The 19717-nt window shown below is 41.5% G+C and overlaps 1 protein-coding gene across 2 annotated transcripts in view; it reads right to left on the reverse strand.

Moving 5' to 3' along the window:
• Positions 1-4757: 4757 nt before the first annotated feature.
• LOC133449049 (dihydropyridine-sensitive L-type skeletal muscle calcium channel subunit alpha-1-like) overlaps positions 4758-19717 on the reverse strand; it is a 74407-nt gene continuing 59447 nt past the window's right edge. The window contains exons 34-42 of one of the 2 annotated variants that reach the window (XM_061728140.1): positions 18099-18258; positions 17769-17896; positions 17537-17633; positions 15093-15195; positions 10139-10240; positions 9774-9904; positions 9528-9638; positions 8286-8407; positions 4758-6263 (exon numbers count right to left, since the gene is read on the reverse strand). In XM_061728140.1, coding sequence (XP_061584124.1) covers positions 6227-6263; positions 8286-8407; positions 9528-9638; positions 9774-9904; positions 10139-10240; positions 15093-15195; positions 17537-17633; positions 17769-17896; positions 18099-18258 — 991 coding nt within the window. In that variant the 3' untranslated portion in view covers positions 4758-6226. Of the gene's footprint in view, positions 6264-8285; positions 8408-9527; positions 9639-9773; positions 9905-10138; positions 10241-15092; positions 15196-17536; positions 17634-17768; positions 17897-18098; positions 18259-19717 lie in introns of those variants that run through there. The other variant, XM_061728141.1, reaches the window with a different exon arrangement.

Below are 19717 nucleotides of genomic sequence, written 5' to 3' on the forward strand. Positions count from 1 at the left end.
TTAGCTAATGCTAAACTAAGACACATACAAACATAAGATAACTATTTTAGCTTAGCTCATACAGTACGCTCACACAGCAGCGTTGCGTTAACGCTCAACAGGTGCTGCTTCTGACAGGTTTTTGAAGGAGGCAATGACCTTGACTTTACAATTGACCAATTGACCTTACCATTAATAATGAAAACAATCAAACAAGTTAATGAAGTTCAACTGTTGGGGATTATTATTGATAACACATTAAGATGGGACAAACACATACAGAGAATAGTAACAAAAATTGGAAATATTTTAACAATGATCAGGAGATGCAAAAAATATCTTACGCCACAAACCACTAATCAAGTAATTCAAGCCTTGGTTTTGTCACATCTGAATTATTGTAATGTTGTCTGGTCAAACACATCATTGGGAAATCATCATCATTGGGAAATTGGGAAAGCTGCAACTGGCTCAGAATAAAGAATAAAGCAGCACGTGTTGCTCTTTCATGTGGAAGGACAAATGTTGCTAAAATGCATGACAGTCTCTGTTGGCTAGATGTAAGAAATAGATTGTTGTACTTGAAAATGCCTATCTGGTCTGATACCAGCTGGTCCCGGTCAGATACCAGCTGGTCCCGGTCTGGTACCAGCTGGTCCTGGTTTGATACCAGCTGGTCTGATACCAGCTGGTCCCGGTCAGATACCAGCTGGTCCTGGTTTGATACCAGCTGGTCTGATACCAGCTGGTCTGATACCAGCTGGTCCCGGTCTGGTACCAGCTGGTCCTGGTTTGATACCAGCTGGTCTGATACCAGCTGGTCCCGGTCAGATACCAGCTGGTCCTGGTTTGATACCAGCTGGTCTGATACCGGCTGGTCTGATACCGGCTGGTCCCAGTCTGATACCAGCTGGTCTGATACCAGCTGGTCCCGGTCTGATACCAGCTGGTCCCGGTCAGATACCAGCTGGTCCTGGTTTGATACCAGCTGGTCTGATACCGGCTGGTCTGATACCAGCTGGTCTGATACCAGCTGGTCCCGGTCAGATACCAGCTGGTGCCGGCTGGTAGAACGGACGTGAATGCAAGCACCAACAGCAAGTATATGTGGGCTCTTACGTTTAGGTTATAGAGTAGTCTTTGCAGAGTGTCGCAGCTGCTTGCTCCTGCTATTTGTCTGTGGAATTACCTTTGGTATTTCAACATCAGGAATCTGAAAGGTAGGCTACATTTGGAAGAGGCTATGGGATTCTTAAAATCTATTATCATGCTGGCGTAAACTGTCGTTAGCAGATGGTTATTATAAACTTTAAGACCTGACCGTACCTTCACTGTAGGGGGTGGATCTCCAAATGCTACTGGTGTGGACCTCCATTGAAAAAGCACCCATCATCACAGCAAAGAAGAACGATGACATCATGACTATCAGACTGATGGTAGCTGAAGTTGCTCTGCAAGCAGAAACAAAGTAGCATTACATCATTGACTGCATTTCCATGCAGTCAATAACCCTTTTAAAACCCGAATATTAGCAATAACCCGAATTTGCACGGCCATGTAAACACCAATAACCCCTTTGAATAACTCGAATTTGCTCATATTCTGGTTTTTAAAAACCCCAATATGACCCCTGGGTTACTCCTTTTAAAACCTGAATATTGGGTCATGTAAACGCCTAACGGAATATCCCCATCAAACGGAACAGGAATCTGTTTTCTGCACATGCTCTGTTCACAAGGAATCCTGGTCTTTTGAGTCCAGGAAGTTCTTATAAACACGGAGAAACCAAGACCAGGAGTAGACTAATCACTTCATAAATGTAATGAAGGATATGAACATTTCTGCATTTGTAGACGGTAGAAAGTACCGGGATAGAAGATTTACAAGAAGGTGAGAGAAAAGTTGTGTGAAGCAGCATTTGTTTTGAATTTGGATACAGGAAGAAGAAGCAGAAATGACGGTAATTACATCATGATGTTCTCCGTGCGTCGCTGGTTTGATCCAGATATCCTGAATGATTAATTACCATGTAAACGGAATATTCTGAATGTTTCAGTAACCAGAATATTAGCAATAACCCGAATTTTGACTGCATGTAAACGTAGACGCTGTTCCCAGAATAAAACAGCACTACTTTTGAGTAATTCCATAAAGACATGAGCTCCATCTCCTCTCTTGTTCTCCTTTCTTAGTTCCCCCTACATACTATCCTTGATGGTATGAACTGTATAACTATGAACCCTCAAGGAGTTTTTAGGGAAACAGAAACACGTCCCACAGGATCCAGTAATAGCCAAGGAGAAGTGCCTTACAGGGACACTTGAAACGCCTCAGTGAGGGCCATTTCAAGGTTTTAGTGGCTGTGTGAGAGATTTATTTTTAGGGGCACTATCTTAGTGTTGCATTACACTTAATGAATAAAAACAGGCTAGATTTGTGAATCTAATCTTCAAATTCAAGTTGAGCTTGCTAAATAGACTTGGTGGACAAACATACAATACATTTTCCTAAGACTAACTAAACGAGTTGAACACAATGCCCTGTAATTGATGAAAAATAAATAAATAAATAAATTACACAACTGGGTTGAGAGTAAAACTCCCTGAAAGAAAAACTGACTTTATTCTGGCTTTATAAACAAATATAGAAATGATGGACTCACAAATTTGAACATTTTGAAATAATTACTGTAACTATATATATATATATATATATATATATATATATATATATATATATATATATATATATATATATTAAATTACTAAATTTGTAATTCACATTTTAATGAAACATTTAATGCACATTTCTGAATGTAAATATTTAACATTAACTCACCAATTTACAGGAAAAAAAAGCCCCCAAAATTGTAAGCCAAGAATTGTCCTGTTATCTAGCTAGGATTTTTGTGCTTGTGCACCTTGAAATTCAACTTTAAGTAATAGTTTATTGAGTTTTAAAATGTGTTTTTAAAGTCACAAAATATTGTCCATAATATGCGAGTTTATCATGTTAAATAACATTGCTTTTCCTTTTTTTTTTAAGTGAAATCCCCTCAACCTGGCAGACAGTTCCTTTTTTAAGTGTAACAGTCATAAATACACCATCATTCTAGCTCTGTTGGCTTCAGCTAAATTGATTTTAAGGTTTTTAACTATAATTTTATTCTTCACAGCCACAAATCTAGACTGTTAAGTTTCTAAAGTTTGTAAATAACAAATGACAATTTCTGACTTTTACCTCCCACATTTGCAAAAACGAGTGAGCTTCTTGGATTAAAAAAAAATCTTTACTTCCCTTCCTGCTCTACTTATTTTCTCTTCATATGGCTAAAATACAGTGTTGTAGGTCAACTTGAATTAGAACTTTAGATCCAAGAATTTAGCCTGTTATCATTTTAAACTGACATATTAATTCATCACCCCTGACAACCTTAAAGGGCATGAACTCTCGCATCACACTGGAGTTTTATTATGAAGGTGCCTCTCCTCCTGCTCTGCCCTAGAAAAGCTGCCGCCCATCCTTGTTCTGGTTCTGACTAGAGCAGGTCCTGATGAAGCAACAAGAACAACACACACAAAGCAGGGCTGGGGATCCATTCAAATGTCAAGAATTGATTTGATTCCGATTCTTAAGATTCAGAATCAATTATCAAGATTTGATTCAATCCGATTCTGATATTGATTTGGGTTAGTGTTATTAAAAATGTTTTTTGAGCTGTTGCATGAATTATATGACTGTAGTTCTGCAACATATTAATACTAGTATTATATTGAGATTCAACAGCAAGTATTGCAGCTAATGATGCTGTAAGGACCAATCAGCTCCCAGAATGCTGATAGAACTGCTTAAACATCGTGGGGCAAAATTACCAAACAGATCCAGGGAGGAAACTGAGACGGATTAAATCAGTTTTAATTTTTCCCACATTCCGTTTTAATTTTTTCCATTTTCGGTCTATTTCGGTTTTTAATTTTTGAGAATTAGTTTTTTAGCATTTTATGCAAATGTAACCCCAAGACAGTATATAAAGTAATGAAATATAGACAATTTATGCAATTATAACTGAAAACTTTAATGTTTTCATACCTTTAAACATATTTAAAGGCAAAAACATGGCACTAGTTATTCTTGTGTCCAACAAAACATTCCTTTTTTTTGGGCATAAACAAAAAAATAACACAAGTTGTAATGTAATGATGGATCTTTAGACATACAAATCGATTTTTAGGAATTAATATGAGAATCAATTTAGAATCGGAAAAACTATTTTTTTTTCAACACGGGCCTAACACAAAGCCATGAGATCAGGACTTACCTTTGGGCTGCTGGAGAGTTCTGACTGAGATCGTCCTGCTCTTCTGTTTAACACACTGACGACTGCGTCATGACTGATCCCCCCCCTGACACACACACACACACACGCACACACACACACACACACACACACACACACACACATATATATATATATATATCCTTTCACTTTTTTATTTCCTCTCTTGATGAGTGAAATTCCAATCCAAAATGTTTCCTTTGTAAAAGTAAATTAAATTTGTTACCATTTTCTATTTTTATACTTTAGTTTTTGAACATGAAATGAGGTTTTAGGTCAGGAAGAACTTGGATGTCATCAGTCTTATCATCAGCAGACACAAGTCAGGGAATGAAGTCTCTTCTGGGTAAAAAGGTCATGAAAACACGGCTGAGATTCACAAACCTGCATCTGAACAAACCACAGGACTTCTGGAATAAACCTCAGCACTTTCAAATGTTTGTCCAGCTTCCTTTTATTGCCAGGTGACATACGCATTAAGAGTAAAACTTTTTGTAAAGAGTTTCATGATGAAAATGACAGCAACATTTTTCACATCTAGCACATAATTGGAGGAAAAAGACTCCCCCAAACACATGTTTTAAATGTATGTATTTATTCTAGGTAGTTATTATCAGGATTATGTAAATACATGTATTAATTTCCCATGATAAATTGGGTTTAATTCATTATTTTATTTAGCTTCATCCCAGTGTGACTTTGCATTTAAGCCAAATATTTAGTTTCACAATAAATATTTTGTATTTAACATTTATATTGTAATTTAACATTTTAGTTCATTTAACCAAACAGATTATGATTTAGATTTACTGTAGCATTTAGAGTTAATATTTAACCTTTAGGAGTAACATTTAATAATTCACTAAATGGCAAGATAATTCAGTTTGAGGACACTTCTGAGGTTCTGATGTTTTACACAGAAATAAAAACCATGAAACCATAATAACACATCCCTGCAGAGACATACTTCCACTTACATTAGTTTCTATGTTTTGCTTGTTTGATTCTGAAAATCTAAAACATAAACACAGAAAACAGCCTGACTTTTGTTGGGCCTTTTGGGCCAACTGGGCAATTTTAACAAAAGTGAAGACAATGATAATAGTAATGATGATAAAAATAATAGAAAAAATAATTAAGACAAAGAAACAAAAGAGAAACATCATGTCAGCAACATTTAATACCCCCATTACTTCTTCTATAGGACCTAAAACGTTATAGTCAGGTGCCACTAATCATGGGGCCACATGATTTGGCCCTGATTTGTGCAACTGGCAGTTAGCCACGAGCTAACTGCAATAAATAAAGATCCCCAGGAGAATCTTGTCATCATCAAGTGCTTGAAAGGAAGCTGATGTGATGGTTTCGTCTCAGAATGAAACACTTGATCTGGATTTTTCTGAAGCCATAATTATTGACCTGCTTAACATCCCCGAACCTCTGAAAAGGTACAAGTGCTACAACGCCGATGCCCCTAAAAACAAGACAGTCTGCCAAGCGGTATGGTAAATTGAATATTAGAACAAAAATAAAACAAATGAATCAAAATGGATGTGAAAATGACCCGTCCAGGGTGGACCCCTGCCTTTGTCCTGTAATGAGCTGGGACAGGCTCCAGCAGACCCCTGGGAGCCTGGACAGGATTAAGCGGTTGAAGAAAATGGATGGATGGATAAATGGATGGGTATGAAAATTGCTAAAAAGCTGTACCAAGATGAATAGATTGAAAAAAAAAGACATTTCACCACAACCTCCATGTTTTGTTCTGCTAACATGATTCTTTGTTGTCCGGTGGTGGTGGTGGGGGTCAGGTAACCTTCACAGCCCCTTTATCTGAGTCCGTCTTTCATGTGTCGGGAACTCCTGCTTGGTTCCGGTGATGTCTCGTCTCTGAAGTCCTCTCACTGACCATCAAAAGCCTGATCTTCCAAACGTCTGTTCATACGGGCTGGGGGGACATGAAGGACGATGAGACGCAGTCAGTTTCAGGAAAATGAACATCTGCTTCTCTCTCAATGGTTCAACTTATCAGACACCAAATAGCTGACATTTGATGTCACAGCGTGTTAGGCAAATGCTCCAGTAAAAAACAAGCATCAGCTAGTGGTGGGGGAAAAAATCGATACGGCAATATATTGTTGCGCTCTCTGTCGCAATAAATACCTACACAGTCCATTTTAAATGAGGCCCCTGGTCTCCACGTTGTTAAGTGAAGTTTCCAACTGTTGAATAGTCTGGTCGTGCCGATCAATAATTGCTTGGTCAGCAGCGAGTTGGGCAGAAAGTTTGGATATAATGCGCTCCTCCATTGAATTGAGAAGTTTCTCCATGTCAGCCAGCATTAGCGGCGTGGTGCTAGCAGCAGGCTGTTCGGGTTGGCTAGCATGTGCTCCCTCCTCATGGCTCTTTTCAGGAGACTGCTCACCTAGCAGTTGAGTTGGCTTTCTAGTAGCCTTTTTCATGTCTATTAGCGTTTCGCACACGTTTGCACTAACGAACTGTGTTACGAAATCCCATATGAGACGAATTTAAGCAGGATTTCAACAGACCGCTCCCGGTTTGCAGCCTACTCCACCATCAGTCAAACCGGAAGTCGCAACCTGAGTCTTTTAACGTTGGATCGATGTCTCTACGATATCGCGTTACCGCGCAACAAGTGTCCAAATTCCTATTAACATCAAAATTAGCATAGTTGTATATCTCAAAAACTGTAAAGGCCAGCATCATGAGACTAAAATATGTTGTAGTACGACGCGTCCCGGGTTTGTCAACGTTCAAATGATTTCTGTACGATAATGTGTTGCCTAGCAACAAACGTCCAAAATAAAATTGAAATATTTTTAAAATTGAAAGTTAAATATCGCAAAAACTGTAATAATTAGCACATTGAGGTTTAATTACCATTCAGTCCGAAGCGAACCGAGTCTTTGAAAATTGGAATGATGTCTTTACGATAAAGTTCGGCCGAGCAATGAGCATCCAATTTTTGCCATTTTTTCCGCTTTTTGGCCACGGTAACACTTTTGACGGAGAAAAGTAATAGCCATCAAGGCACGATGGAGATGCATGTTATGATGTATGCCGTCTCTGGGTGCACGTTGCGGTTCGGGCCGTATTAACGGATGATTTATTCATATTCTCCCCCATACAAATGCATAGGTTTTTGTTGCCATGGTAACAAGCCCCATAGGATAGAATGGGGCCATTTGGCTTCAAATTTCTTAAAGCTGTAAACAACAACCTATTTTTGTATCTTGTAGTCCACATCGTCCCGAGTCTTTTAACGTTGGAACGATGGCTTTACGATATCGCGTTGCCGAGCAACAAGCGTCCAAAGTTCCGTTCAGCATCAAAATTAGAATAGTTAAATATCTCAAATACCCGGGCTCACTCCTCACCTTTCACATCTTCATCCTTACCCTACAAGCTGAGGTCCTCCATGGTGTTCCTCACTGAGAGCGATTCATGGTTAATTTTTCATTTTACGAGTTCTAATGTCCCCTCTTTCCTTCTCAACGTCTCTTTCTCACAAAACTTCTGGTCTAGTAGCCTATTCCAGCTACATTCTGGTCCCTGCAGTCCTTTCACAGTTATTCAGTAATGGATGAGTAGGAATGTAAGACATACATTTCATGGATGTGTCTTTTATACGCTTAACAACTTGAGACTGGAAGTAGTTTCTTGGAGCACACATACAAAAGCTGCATAGGATCATATCATTACTTTTCTACACTCATGGGAATTCTGGGGCATTGAAACTCCTCCACTGAAATGAGGTGCTGTTTAGATTGGCAGAGGCTTCAGTTATCAGGTTCATCTCTTGTGGAACGAGCTCCCATCTTCGTTCAGGAGGAAGATACCCTTCAGCTGTTACAATTAAACTTAAAAATGTCCTCTTTGATAAGGTTTTGGAATGAAAGAATGAAATACAGAAAGAGTTTAGCACAATCATAGACATGAGCATACTGACCTGTGCGTCGTGTCACTGTTGATGAGACCCTCTGCCATCTGTAGAGGGCGTTGGCTGGTGTTTGCGTCTTCAGTCTCAGCAGCAAAATGGTCAGATGGGTTTCCAAACAGACTTCCCTGTCTCTGTTCCAGGAAAAAGCACAATTATTGTCCATATTTACACTAAATGAATACATAAACTGTATGCTAGGTCAGGCATTTGAACAGATGCCCTAATAAGACAACAAATGGTGATGTGAACGCACATAAAAACTCCAGGTATGTGTCAAACGTAGTTTACCCTCGTTTATCCAGTGTTTTTTGTTTTGCCTTGATGAGGCATTGTGACACCGTGGCTGACGTGAAGCTTTCTACCCCCTGCAGGGCCGACACCTTGGAACTGGCCTCAAACACAGACTGAACCACGGGAATGCCATATGATGAAGTTCTTGACTGACTGATGTGTTAATACCAACTCATTTGGCCACAGACTTGAATCACGAGAACACCCTATGGGGTAATTTACAACTTATTGACAGTCATGCCAAATGCCAGATAACGGCATTTGGCCACAGATCACATCTGACTGTAAATTGCTTTTTGTCTCTCACTTGGCTTGCCTTTTGTACTTTGAACTTACTGTATAAAAAGTCATGATTCCAACCACTCTGGGTCGGCACACCAACCCAGACACGCTCTGCGCAGGTCTGCTCACCGCCGGCTTACTGACAGCCTTCATGATAAAATCTATACATTTGTTCTCTGAGGTTTTGAACCAAATTCTAATCTTCCCCGACCCTGCACCCCAACCTGGGACTTGCTGATTGGGCCGGAGCTTCGGGAGCTGCGTGCTGGCCTGCGGTCCCCACCCCTGGTCATCCCGTTGCTGCTTCCACCTGCCTGCTGTGCTGTTGCCGTCCCTGACCCACCAGTCTGGCCCTCGGCAGGAGGATCCCCCCTTATGAGCCTGGTCCTCCTCAAGGTTTCTTCCCTCCTAAAGGGGAGTTTTTCCTTGCCACTGTTTGGCTTAAGGTTTTTCTCCCACTAGGGGAGTTTTTACCTGCCATTGTTTATGTAATAACTGCTCGGGGGTCATGTTCTGGGTATGGGTCTCTGGAAAGCGTCTAGAGACAACTCTGTTGTATTAGACGCTATATAAATAAAATTGAACTGAATTGAATAGGAGTGCAACCATCATGGTTGAATCAAGAGGACGTTGGAGAGGCTCTGATTGGCTATGAAAAAGGATGAGGAAGGTGATTACCCTCAACAAGCCTTCCAGTGCTCCATCAGACTCATCGTCAGCCACCAGGTCTCCAGAAATTGCTCTATGGAGCTCTGCCGGCGGCTCCTCAACGATGTTCCTCAGTCCAGCCTGAAAGACACAGAGACGGAGTCAGAACCAAGGGGTTACATATGGTTTTGCTAATCTTCCCTGCTGTTTTGGGGTTATCAGAGAGGTGAGAAAGCATGGTTTATTGATTATTTAATTGAACCAATTGCTGTCTACCTGTATCTCATTAGTAGCACTCTTCTTAGAAGGATGGTACCCGTAGTACTCTTCCTGTCTCTTCTTAAGTTTCCTGAAATAATCCTGGATAAGGAAGGTGGCATAGAACTTCCCCACTGTTACTTCATCATCTGTGGAAACACAAATGTGTTGAGTGTTTGGTTTTTCACAAAAACATGTAATATATTTAAAATGAAATATTTGGTGGAATCCTGTTTTCATGTATTTTCCCGTGAGATGAATAAAACATTCTATACATGTGTAGAGAATGGTAATTATTTTTGTGGTACATTATGTCTTACTTTTATTTCAGCCACACAGAATATATCATATGTCCTACACTGTAACCCGCCATCAAAGCTGACCTCCAATTGGTGGGATGACTTGGTCCAGTAGTTTCATACTGGTGCGCTTCCAGATCTTCTTGATGATTGCTCTCAGCTCCTCGTTGGCTTTTTCAAAGTTACCTGAACAGTTGAAATTAAAGAGAAAAACAAACAAACAAACATTTTGGTGTTTGTTATTATAACTGTGCTACAAAGTTATGCCATTCAGGTTAGTGAAGTTAACTATAAACAGTTTTTTTAATGTATATATGAGCTGTTTTTGGTTTGTTTAGATTCAGAGGACCGTTTCAGCATGTGCACTAAGCTAATATTGAATGTTGAATGCTAATGCCAAACCAGAATCTTAATACTATAATTACAATCATAATCATCATCATTAATGACAGATGTGCTAATGTTAAAGTTAGGGCCAATCCCAATACACCCCCTACTTTCTACCACTAGCCCTATGAAAATGAAGCCACTAGGGTAGGGCCCTTGTAATGTTCCCTAGGGATTGGGACACCACTTGCTACGTCACTGCGTGGTTTACGTTCGGGTACGTAAGCGACTGCATAATTACGTTTGCACATACGTCCCACCATATCAGGAAGCCCAGAGCTAAAAGTTGTTTTAATTTCAGCTGTAGCGCTGTTAATATGCAGGGCTGCACATAATTATTTTGGTCTGGTGCTCAGAGGAGCCCCTGGATATGTGACTTGGGGCTCCAAAAACGCGGTGACCCGTCTCGCTGGATCGATAAAAGAGGGATGCAGGAATAAGTTATAGGCAAAACGATATTTATTCACTTATAAAGATGAATTAACAAATTATGGTGCGTGTTAGTCTTTAGAGTCAGTATAAAAGTTACAGTTTTTATCGGCCAGATTGGGATGCTCATGGCATATTTTGCACCTAGGGTTGCCAACTTTCAGAAATAGAAATAAAGGACGCCCCGATTTCAGCAGCGCAGGAGCCAAAACAAAGCCCCAAAACTTCTAAACTGCATAAAAATGTGTTTATTTTATATGAAAAAACGTGTTCTCTAATAGCATTGAACTTGCATGACTGTACAGACAGCCAACCATATAGCAGCTGAAATAGCCTCCTATGCTACGTATGTCCACATCAGCCAAGGTGTAGAATATTGCTACAGGTGAAGAATATGGTGTAAAAGTTAATTTATTTCAATAATTCAACTAGAATTTGGTGTAAAAGTTAACTTATTTCAATAATTCAACTAGAATATGGTGTAAAAGTTAATTTATTTCAATAATCAACTAGAATATGGTGTAAAAGTTAATTTATTTCAATAATTCAACTTGAATATGGTGTAAAATTTAATCTATTTCAATAATTCAACTTGAAAGGTGAAACTAATATATTACCTAGTCTTATTACATGCAAAGCAAGATATATTGAACCTTTTATTTGTTATAATTTTGATGATGGAATTGTTTATTGATTTCATAAAATATTCTCTAAATTATTTTTTATTTGGGGTTTTCATAAACTGTGAGCCATAATCAGAGAGCAGCGTCTTGCTGGTGCAGGAAACTGCTCCACGCAGTGACGGACACTGGCTGATTTATGGTTCCGCGTTGCACCAACACAGAGCTTACGGGGTAGGATACGCGGGAACGCGAACGGACAGTACGCGGCGCCGCGTAACATCATGCAGCCACTTCTCGGCGAACACATGTTTTCTGTTGGATTCGGGTAGTGGTTCAGTTTGGCGTCTCTTTGTAGTTGGTGGTGGTGGAACGCCAAAATAATTACTTAATGGCGCTTGCTTCTTGGACATTTTGACGAGACGTGTCGGGGTTTGTTCAGTAAAGGCTGAATTATACTTCTGCGTCAAAACGACGCCGTGTCTACGGCGTGTGGTTTTTGGACACGCAGAGGACACGCCGTCACATGCGCCGTCAGTGACGTGCACCTCCCGAAAATTGTAACTACGCGTCGAGGAGACGCCGTCCACACGCAGACCGAGAGGGCTGTGATTGGTTCGTTTGAAAGCGAAGCATTTCCGGTTTCCGGTTTGAATCAGTAGTGAACTTCCAGGGCTTTTTTCTTCGTTTATATGTGATTTTTTTTGTTTTTGTTTTTTGCACAATAGTTGTCCTTATTTCTTTGATTTACTGTGACCGGAAAAAGTCGGATAAACCATTCAGAAAAAGATCGCTAACTAGTGGCCGCGGGGGGTACTGCACCGCGACCAAACGGAGAGACGGAGAACTCTGAACGATTCGTGACGGCACCACGGGTGCGCCGTGTGCTCTGCGTGTGTGTGACGCAGAAGTATACTCAGCCCTTAAAGCTGATCCTTACCCAGGGATTAAAGCAAAAAAAAATCCCAGGACGGAAAGTTTTCAGACCCCCCCTCCCCGGTGGTTTACATTTAGTCATTTCAACCATCAGGGGGAAGGTAGACCATACCTGTTACGTGTTGTAATCATATCCTTCTTTCTTTCCGTTGCGATTGAAAACGTAAATTTATAATCCATTACTGTGAGTTAACTTCAAAAAATAAATAAATATTGCAGAACCTTGCGCATAACCTACGGCGTAAGGTACGCAGCGACGCGTACTCTACACCGTAGGCTCTGCGTCGGTGCGACGCGGAACCATAAATCAACGCACACGTGGATGTCGGCGCCGCAGCTCCGCTTCCTCCCGGCTCCCGGCACCGAGTACTACTGCGCGGTACTGCGGTAACAGTCCTGGGGCCTCATCTATAAAGTTTGCTTGCGCAGAAAAAGCGCCTGAAAGTTGCGGAAGCCGCCATCTACGCAAAGCCTCGGATCTAAAAAGAAAAAACTAATCGATGGCTGCCGCTCCAAGCCCACTACTCCACGCCGAAGAGGAAAAAAGAAAGTGTTCTGATTAAAATAAGGAAAGTTGGACTACCGTATATAACAATTGCGTTCATAAGGATAAAGTTTAAAAAAAAAAAAAAAAATAAAGAAATTGTCTCTTCTCCCCGTGTGTGTCTGCCTGTCGGGTACTTGGGCGCATGTTGTTTACTTTTAAGCCGGAATTATGGTTCTGCGTCACACCAACGCAGGGCCTACGCCATAGGGTCTGGCGTAGGGTGCGCGTCGCCGCGAACCCTACGCCGTAAGCTCTGCGTCGGTGCGACGCGGAACCATAAATCAACGCACAAGTGGATGTCGGCGCCGCAGCTGCGCTTCCTCCCGGCACCGGGGCTCGGCGTGTCCCTCCGCGGTACTCCCGGGGACTCTAGTCCCTAGTCCCGCAGCCCCAGTGAGTATTTTCACCGGACATTTTGACCGGAGAGATTATAAAATACCGGACTTCGGCATATTTTACCGGACAAAGTCCGGCAATTACCGGACAACGGAAACCCTGGTGCAGTACCCCCCGCGACCGCTATTTAGCGATCTTTTTCTGAATGGTTTATCCGACTTTTTCCAGTCACAGTGAATCAAAGAGATAAGGACAACTATTGTGCAAAAAAACAAAATAAAAAAATAAAAAATCACACATAAACGTAGAAAAGAGCCAACCACACGCCGTAGGCACGGCGTCGTTTTGACGCAGAACCATAACTCAGCCTAGGCTGAGTTATTAGGTGTCAGGTTACGTGCATCTAAAACCAGAGGAGAACTTTACTGTGTGTGCACAGCCAACAGCTGATTGACTGCAGTGGGCGCCGTTCGACAAGTCACCGCGGCGCTACAGACACCCCGGTGTTCATATTTTTTGTCGGATTTGCGCTGATCTCATAAAAAAATATCCCAAAAAAATCCCCAGGACGGAAATCCGTACCTAGTACGGAGAACTTTAATCCATGCTTACCTCTCTTCCTGCCCAACCCACCGCCGCAACGAGCATGGAGGGGGAGTAAGGACGCGCTGTGATTGGCCAGTACCAACTTTGAGAGGCAGTTCTGGGGAAAAGCTCTCCCAATAGATTTTTTAATATTAGTATTCCAGTCTGGCCACAACCAATAATATGAGCCCCAGCTGTTGGTACGCAAAAGCGCTTCGCAGCACAAGATTGACAGCGCACTGTGGATTTTGACGGCGCATGCGCTCTGGCGGCCCACTTATGTGCAGCCCTGTTAATATGCCACTTCATTAAGTTTTAATATTTTTTCAGGCGTAAAAGTAACCGTTAAGATCCCCAACCTGGGCTCAGTTTATCCAAATAACGCCTGTTAAGATGGCCTACGGTGTAGGCTCTGCGTTGGTGTAACACAGAACCATAAATCAGCCTTTATTCTGGCGACATCTGAAAAAACTTTGCAACAACGGGCAAGTGAGTGATTATGTACATTCACTGAGTGAATATTATGAAAGTAAAATATATATTTCTTGCTAGAAATGTAATCAAAACACATTTTTATGCAGAAACTAACTCAAAATATTGATTTTATTCACTAAAAAATAAGAAATGTCCGAAATGTTTTTTTGTTTGATTCAGTCTGCAAATGATGACGTAAAGCATTCTGGGCATTCTCTAGCCCTCGGTCGCGAAGTCAGCATTTGAAATCTCTCGCTGTGAAGGGTTAGATTCATACACCCTACCCCTCGAAAAGTCCACTCCCCCTAGATCCAAAGAGGAATTGGGACACCACTACTCTCACAGGAACGCGCAACATGTAGGGGTAGGGCTGAAAAGTAGGGCTAGGGGGGATTGGGACTGGGCCTTAGTCACTAATGTCTATAGATCATGTTAGATACTTATGCTAATAACTGATAAACTGTCTATGCTAATGCTATAGTGCTAATGTTGAATGGTAATGTTAGATGACGATGTTAAGCCTAAAACTTTCTATGCTAATTGCAGGTTGAATGCTAAAGGTACATTGACGGTTTCCTGACAGTTAGATGAACTTTCTTCAACATAATATAAGTGCATGCCTCTGGCTGTGGCATTGACAGTTCCCTGACAGTCTAGTCAGTTCAAAAAGTCCACATGTTTACAGGGGTAAAAACTCCACTGGAACTTTTACAAGAAGACAAACCCTCTGTCTTTATCTTCAGAGCAGTTCTGACCAGGGCAAACAGGGTGGCATTGAAGGTGACTGTTCCATCACTGTTGAGAGGCATGTTCATCGACACTAATCTCTGAGAAGTAAAAAGACATAACATGTCAAAGAAGCACTCATAAATTCAGAATTAAGAACACTGTCCTCATTCGGTGCAAAAAAAGTTATGCATTCCTACCTGCCTTCACTAACTAGGCTTTACTAAACAGAAAGGTTTTAAGTTTAGTTTTAAAGGTGGAGGTGGTGTCAGCCTCCTTAACCCAGATTTGGAAGTTGGTTCCATAGTAATGGTGCCTGATAGCAGAACAATGGTGCCTGATAGCAGAACGCCCGTCCTCCAAATCTACATTTAGATACTAGGGGTGTAACGGTATTTGTATTCGTCCTGTCCCGTCACGGTACGGGCGTCACGGTTCGGTACACGCAGTCATACGGCGAATACGTCTGACTGAGTTAAAAAAAAAAAATAAATAAATAAAAATCAATCATCGTTTTTTTTCCCCCTTATAAATATCAACAGTCACGTTCCATTACAGACCTAAATGTGTGCTAGTCTGTGCATATCAATAAATATATGTGCAATTCATATATCATCATAAATTGTAGGCTATAATAACGATAAAATGTTCTAATTCTTAATTTACAACTGTCCTGAACGCATCAGGGCCGTGAGCCAACGCGGATTGGGTGTAAAGCCTGATTTATGGTTCTGCGTTAAATCGACGCAGAGCATACGCCAAAGGGTACGGCGCAGTCTACGGCGAGGTTATGCGGCGACGCGCAACTGCGTTGGTGTAACGCGGTACCATAAATCAGCCTTAACAGTCACAGCAAATTTGCCGTGAAGGAGATTAGCGCTTAAGTTTAAAAGAGGACTAAATTTGTACAAAGTTTTGAATGTTACCCCGTTTTCCACGTTACCTGGATTATTTTGGGTTATGGAAGAGTCAACTACCGTTGGTGAGTCAGTGTAACCTTCATAAATAATTTCTTTATCAGAATGTTGTGGTAGCTTTGACCACCTGCCTATTTGAATGAGCTTTGTGTTGTTGTCAACGAGACCGCCGAGTCTATTCTCTGTTATAGAGCTCAGAAATGATGTTATAGACCGCTGTGTCTATCTATCTAAATAGATTGTGTAATTTTAGACCAGTTATGGTTTTTTTTGTATTTAAATTGTATAAAAGATGGAACTGAGTCAGTCCGTGACTATCTGAGTTTTCAGCGCCGTGTGATTGACAGCTGTCAGGTGTGTGTGTGTGTGTGTGTGTGTGTGTGTGTGTGTGTGTGTGTGTGTGTGTGTGTGTGTGTGTGTGTGTTCTTCTGAACAAGTTTGTGACTTTACTCTGCTTTCTGCAGCATAGGCCTAGAGGCTTGGCTCAATAAAAGTGAGAATAAATGTAGTTTGATGGGTAAGATGATGTTGTTGAACGTTAAAATGACTATCATAAGGGCCCATGGAGAATGCTCCGCCCCCAGACGGCTCTGCCCATATGCAGCAGTAGAGGAGCCCGGGTTCAAGTATTTATTAAAAGTGCTCGAGCCTCGTTACAATGTCCCATCCCGCGCTCACATAAACCAGTCCGTGGTCAAATTAAAAACACTAATGCACAAGTTAAATGTTTTATTCTATTTATTTTACACTTTAATAAGAGATGCTTTTTAGTTTTGTAGCCAATTGAACAAACTTTAACTTTCATGCTATGATCAAAATAAAGGAAGAAAAAACCTGTCTTATACATTTGGGACTTTTTGTATTTTTTTTCCTGTTGTACCGAACCCGTACCGAACCCGTACCGAACCGTGACCCCTAAACCGAGGTACGTACCAAACCGTGACTTGTGTGTACCGTGACACCCCTATTAGATACTCTAGGAATTACAAGTAAACCTGAACTCTGAGAACGGAGAGCTCTGTTAGGAACATATGGTACTATATGGTCTTGTAAATATTGCGGAGCTAAGCCGTTTAGGGCTTTATACACAAGTAATACAATTTTGATTTGGATTCTAAGTTTTACGGGGAGCCAATAGCTGATAGCAATAACATTTGATGCTGTGGAGAGGCCCATACATCATTTTCTGATTTTTTCACTTGTCAATGTGACGTGTAGTCACTGATAATTCAAATTTCTTATCAGATGCTTTTAAGTCAATATTCAAAGTTAATGTTAAATAAAAGGCAATTGCAAGGGCTCTATGTTATTTCTGGGATCAATGTCTGTAAATTATAGTAAAACACAGACTTCACTTGTCCTCCACAAATGGGTGGAACTGAACACAGATGTCGGGGTGTAATTTTAAGAATTACAGCAGATCAAGAACTAATTGTAGTGTAGGACTAATAGTACATTTGACAACCAGTTCAAAATTACATCATCTATCTGAAGTTAAAAACCCGGTTACAGAGATTGATCTTACCTTACAGGCGATTCGATGAGGGCAGAACTTGCCAAAACCCAAAGGAGGAGGTATTCTCCGCAGAAGAGTGACAACATCAAGGTGCTTAATACGCCCACTGTAAGAAAGAATAAAGTACTTTCAATTATATCAACAGAAAGTTATCTGCTTATATGAACCAAAGTTGTACTGCTTGCGGGTCTCTGAGGCCCGCAACACCCTCAGAACCTGGTTCATCAATGTAAACACCTACGTGGCCTCTGGATCATATTCTGCCCAGATTTTCTTGAATTCATCCAAGTGCTGTGGGCCAAGGATGGACCAATCACGGGTCAGATAGTCAAAATTGTCCATGATGACAGCCACAAACAAGTTTATGATCTGGAAAGCAAAGAGGCAACAATGTGCATGAAAATGATATTAGCATAAATTATGAAACAATGATTTCAAAGTGTCCATGAGGCTGAAAACAACCCCAAATCATCACCTCTCCATGCTTGACAGTGGTTATAAGAACTCATTGGCCAGCATCCAGGAACATATAAAGACAGAGTGGAAGAGATGATCCTAAGCAGTGATTTACCAGAAAAGCACAGAGCATGTAGAAGCTCATGAAGTAGATGATGGCGAAGTTGGCCCCACAGGTGTACTCTTCTCCAGGCAGGAAGTCTGATTTGGGGTCACACTTCTTCCCATACATACATGCCAACATCACTTCATGCCACGCCTCTCCCGTAGCACATCTGCATAACATACATGTGGAAATCTGATCACAACATCGTGGTTTTTCTTCTAACCCATATCTTACTTAAAATTGAACATGAAAAACAGATCAAATGTTGTGTTAGAACCCAGGTACAGGAGCCTTGTTCCCTTTAAACACACCGTGTCTCAGCCTCAAAAGAGTCCTAACCTAGTAGCAATGAGCTTAAAGCCTGAATTATGGTTCTACGTTAAATTAACGCAGAGCCTACGCCATAGGGTACGTGGCTACGGGGGAGTCTCTCCGTAGCCTACGCCGTAGCCTGACGTAAAACTCCCAAAAAATGTAACTACGCGTCGGGGCGACGCAGACCCAACGCAGACCGAGAGGGCTGTGATTGGTTTGCTTGGTAGCAACGCATTTCCGGTTCCAAACTGCGCCATCGTCACCATTTTTAAACATCTTGTCGTAAAATAATAATGCTAGGGCATGATAAATAAAGCCCATAATTGCCCAACCTATTGTTTTCCACAGAACTCACGCCATCTTCACAGCTCTGTTAATCCCTACATTTTTTATTTTTTTGGGCTGTAGTGGACCTTTATTGGAGATGCAGACTGGAAAGGGGTAGAGAGAGAGAACGGGGAAGACATGCAGCAAAGGTGCGTGGGCTGGATTTGAACCCGCGACCGCTGCAGGAGGAGGACTGTAGCCTCAGCATATGAGCCGTTGCTTAACCCACTGCGCCACCGAGCGGCCCAGCTGTTAATGCATACATTTAACAAAAAAAACTACACATTATAAGCAGTGATGGACAAAGATTACACATAATTTATTACATCAAAAATACCGGACCGTGACCGGAAAAGCCGGAAGCTAAACAAAGAATCAACTAGAGACGACGATAAACCATTCAGGAAAATAACGCAATCCCCTAGGGCTCTGGGGGGGTATTGCAGCTGTCGAGACAGATGGTCACGTGAAGTTCCAGCTTCCTACCTCCTGCAGGGCTTTGAACTGGACTCAACACCTTTGCCACCTGAATCTCCAGCTTCCTTCCTCCTGCAGGGCTTTGAACTGGACTCAACACCTTTGTGTTAGCTTCACTTCCTACCCAAGCTTCCTACCCCCTGCAGGGAAGATGACTCACAAGTGGCTCCAGCCTCATACCCCTGCACCCCTGCTTGAGCAAGAAAGTTCCAGCTTCCTACCCCCTGCAGGGAAGACGACTGGCTCCAGTCTCATACAATGCTTGAGACACATTGTCCCAGCTGAGACAGGCACCGTGGAAGTGGCTTTGACTTCCAGCCACTGCAGAGACGAGGACTTGATCCACGGAGGATACCATATCATGGACTTCCTGACTCCTCAGGGGCTAGTCCCAAACTGAACGGTCGCATCTGACTGTAAATAGTTTTAATTGCTCCTTGTCTTTTACCTTTGGGTTGTTGATTCTTACCGTCTGTGCTTTGTACTTTTGTATAAAAACCCTGTTGCAA

The sequence above is a fragment of the Cololabis saira genome, chromosome 8 (genome assembly GCF_033807715.1).
Source record: "Cololabis saira isolate AMF1-May2022 chromosome 8, fColSai1.1, whole genome shotgun sequence".
Lineage (NCBI taxonomy): Eukaryota > Metazoa > Chordata > Actinopteri > Beloniformes > Belonidae > Cololabis > Cololabis saira.